The 3950-nt window shown below is 40.6% G+C and overlaps 1 protein-coding gene across 1 annotated transcript in view; it reads right to left on the bottom strand.

Moving 5' to 3' along the window:
- Positions 1–981: 981 nt before the first annotated feature.
- The window catches only part of PPIC (peptidylprolyl isomerase C), a 9681-nt gene continuing 6712 nt past the window's right edge, over positions 982–3950 (bottom strand). Inside the window, exon 5 of the mRNA XM_019518175.1 lies at positions 982–2090. Coding sequence (XP_019373720.1) covers positions 1962–2090 — 129 coding nt within the window. The 3' untranslated portion in view covers positions 982–1961. The remainder of the gene's footprint in view (positions 2091–3950) is intronic.

The raw sequence follows: 3950 nt of genomic DNA, 5'->3' as shown, positions 1-3950 counted from the left end.
CTCTTCCAGTCCTCCAGCACCTCTCCAGTGCACCATGAGTGCTCATAAAGCCGTGCCAGGGGACCTGCAATGACCTCGGCCAGTTCCTTTAGAACTCTAGGGTGGAGATCATCCGGACCGGCTGACTTGAATACGTCCAGCCCCTCCACAAGCTCTGTAACTAAGTCCTCGCTAACTAGGTGTGCCTCCCCCGGGGCACGAAGGGGGCGCAGCAGGGAGGTTGCTGTTCTGGTTCCTACTTAGGAAGACAGAGGCAAAGAAATCGTTAAACATGTTAGCTTTGTCGTCTGGTGTGACAACCAAGTTTCCCAACGCGTCCTGCAAGGGCCCCGCATTACCTGGGACCTTCTTTTTACCCCCTATGTATTTAAAAAAAGACTTCTTATTGCTGTAGCTTTGTGGTTTAGCTCATGTGGAAAGGGGGGAATCTTGGGTTCCAGTGCCTGTACATTTATCTTGCATGAAATAGTCATTATGTAACATACTTAAGAGTCCTACTAGAGGAGCTGAAAAAGGAAGTAAAGCTGGATCCCCCTGGGTATTTGCTTAACCATAAGAGTATTATATAAAAGAGATAAATACCTCCATCCTTCTCCTCTGAGTAAATTTTAAAACAAAAGGGTAAGCACTGTTGAGTTCTTTGAAATAAGTGTTTCAGTCCCCCCTCCCTTCAGAAGGTTTCAGCATCTTCAGCACTTCCCTCATGGCTAGCTCTTGGTGGCTGCAGGCTTTGTGGGTGACTAGCCAGTTCCCTGCTTGGCAGCTATTTTGGATCCCATCAAGAAGTACCTAAGTTCTCTCAGTTCATTGTTAAGGAACCTCACTGCTTTACTCATGGTTTTATGGAGTCAGCTCTGGGGACCAGGCACTCAAAAGTTAGGCATCACAGGATTTTCAGGTGCTTTTAAGCCCTTTTTTGAAGCTAGATCATGGCTCCTCGAGCTTCAATTTTATAAATGAAAGTTCAGAAGCAAAAACAAGTCTCATGTTGCAAAAGTTTATTATTGCCTATATATATCTGTAGCTCAGCCTAAATTCAGTACAGTTGTATTTGAATGAGCTATTGTACATGCTTCGTTTCAAAAAAATGTATTAAAATCTATTCTGCTAGCAAATGAGGAGTTGGAAAGGGTAAAAAAAAATTCAATGCTGAATTGCACTATCTTAAATCTTTGTACTTTGAAGGCTTTGGTGAGCTGTCTTTTGCATGACATGCTAACTGTGTATAAAATATCCTGTGCAAAACAGAGATTCTTTCTAAAGCACATTTTTAATACAAATTAAGTTCCTTTGCTTTGGTTAGTGTCTTGTATTTGGTAGAACTTTTTTTTAAAAGAAGAAACAATGCCATTCTGCACTTTCAAGGGATTTGGATTTGAACTGGTCAGTTGTTTTCATTTGTAGTATTACATCCCTATCTCCAAGAAAGCAGCAATAATGTATCTTTTGTGGAACCCACTAACATTTGTAAAAATAGTTATTTTGTAGAAAAAGGCTGTTGTGAAAATTACTGAAATCAAAATGCTTTGAAACATTTTCATATTTTACCATAATTTTTTACAAGAATCAGCTTTGAAAAAAATTTTTAAAATCTGATTTTTCAGTAAATGAAGGATTGTCAGCAACAAATACTGAAGTATTTCACAAGAAATAGAAAATGAGACCATCTCAAAACCTGCAAAACAGTGAAAAATTTCAAACCTGTTTCTAAATAAATTCCTGGTTTTCTAGCAGCTCTAGTACTTAATTGGATGTCCCTTGTTTTAGGGGGAAAATAAGTATGGTTTCCCCAATTTTGGCAGAATAGAACAGAAGCATATCCTGCAACTGAAGATTACCACTCTATTTGCCAACACCCCGGCATATTTATGTGAAAACTTACTGGATAACCAACAGCTGCATCCCTATTTTAGGCCCAAGAGAAAAGCTATACATTTCCTCTTCCATTGCAGGTGCTCATTTCACCAGTCATCTACTTCAACCACAAATGGTTCTTTCACAGCTATTTTGCCGCTGTTTACTATCACACAGTCTTCAAGAGGGCGATCATGTTCATCTGTCTGCAGAAGTTCTATAGAGTGTACAACAGACTATTAAAAAAAAAAAAAAAAAAGGAAAGGGATTGAATTTAATGGAAACAAATACTCTAATATCAAGCACTAGGCAAAAAAACTACATGCTGTTAGCATAAAATTCATTTTCAACAATTCTGAATAGGAACTTTTCCCAGTTCCTTTCCCTCAGAAGTTTGCTTTTTCCACTAGAAGCAATTCGGGACCTAAGCAAGAACCTATCTAATGAGAAGTACCGCCTGAAATGTTGTATGTGTTTATAGAAAAGGATGGAACATTTTGAACAGAACATCTGGAGTTAGAAAGAAGAAACTGAAACTATCCTTGCAGCTGATCAATTTAACAAGTATGCAGTTCTATCAACTCTAGGGATCATGAAGGTAATATAGTATTTTTTTTCTAACCACAGGCTAGTGCTTATAGAATCTGACTCCTCCCCATACTCTACATAAATTATGTTACCGATGCCTCCAATCAGATGCCTGCCTATGAATACTAAACTGGCACTAGCAAATAGGGTATTATTTTGAAGGCTAGAATTCAGATTGAGCGATCAATTTTCTGGTCTAAGGCTATTAGATTAGATCAGATCAGATCAGAGGCTGGCAACCTTATGGCCTGCACAGCCTTTGGATCTGGCCTGTGGAGCCATACTTTTGGTAGCATTCAGTGAGAAGGGGGCTCTCCCTGCACCATACTGCAGTCAGCCACCTGGGGCTCCAATAAAGAGGGGGATGCTGCCCATACCACTGTCAAGTGGCACAGGCTCCAAAGGAGAGGAGGTTTTTGCCACACCACAGAATCACTGGCAGCCCCCTTGTCCTAATGCCCACCAGGCTCTGATCTGATCTGGTTCATTCCATCCCCTCACCCTCACCGATTAGATTAACTGTGTGCCACTTAATTTACTCCTGAGCTAAAGTTTACTATAACTCTAAGACTGTCTCAACTGCTCTTATGGCTCATGAGAACTAGAATCCATTTGAACAAGATTGATTCAAATGAAGATTTCATGAGTTACACAGGATGCATTCCACAGAACAAGTTCTATCCATTTCAAAACAGAGCTGAAGTGGCATGGAAAATAAGATGCAAGGGCAAGCCACCAGAAATTTAGTAAGTCAGATGCTGTATGATTTATCACTTTGTTTGCCAACTACAAACACAGAAAAAAATAGCTAAAAAAGAGACTTAAAGAGGTAATTTAATCCTACCTTCTGCTCAAAGCAGGATCACCTAAGCCAGTGGTTCTCAAACATGGTGTCATTAAATGCTTTCAAGGATGATGCAAGCTGCTGTGAATACTAGCAGTTAGGTGTGCAACACTTACATAGATTCTAAAGACAAACCTGAAGATTTCAAAGAGGAATCTATTGTGTCAAAAAAATGTTGACCTCTTGTGACCTTTTCTAAGTTCTTTGCAACAAAAGAACTACTCTATTATTTTTCTGTAGTCAAAAAAAATTAGTAAAACCTAAGCTGGCATTTTCTGAGGGGTACCAGGGATCTAATATGGGGTAGTTTGAGTCTTAAAAAACAGTTGAGGACCACTGGTCTAAACCATTCCAGATAAATGCACTTACAAAATTCCAATACCAACAATTCCATAAGCTCTCTAGTAGGCCTGTGCGAATAGGGAAGTATTCAATTCAGATCCAGCCGATTCGGAGGACAGTGAATCGATTCGGTGATTCGAATCACTGTCCCCATTCGATTTGGCCAAATCAGAATCGGAGATTCAGCACTGATTTGGCAATTCAGAGAGGCAGGCACAGCTGGGCGGCTGCAGATTCTCCCGTGGCTCCCCTGGCTGCGGCTGTCTTCCCGGGCAGCCCCCATGGCTGCCCTGCCAAGCACCAGCCTCCTGCCACATCAAAA

The sequence above is a fragment of the Gavialis gangeticus genome, unplaced genomic scaffold, assembly GCF_001723915.1.
Source record: "Gavialis gangeticus isolate Ggan-Ray unplaced genomic scaffold, GavGan_comp1, whole genome shotgun sequence".
Lineage (NCBI taxonomy): Eukaryota > Metazoa > Chordata > Crocodylia > Gavialidae > Gavialis > Gavialis gangeticus.
This window is presented reverse-complemented; position numbering and strand designations above follow the sequence as displayed.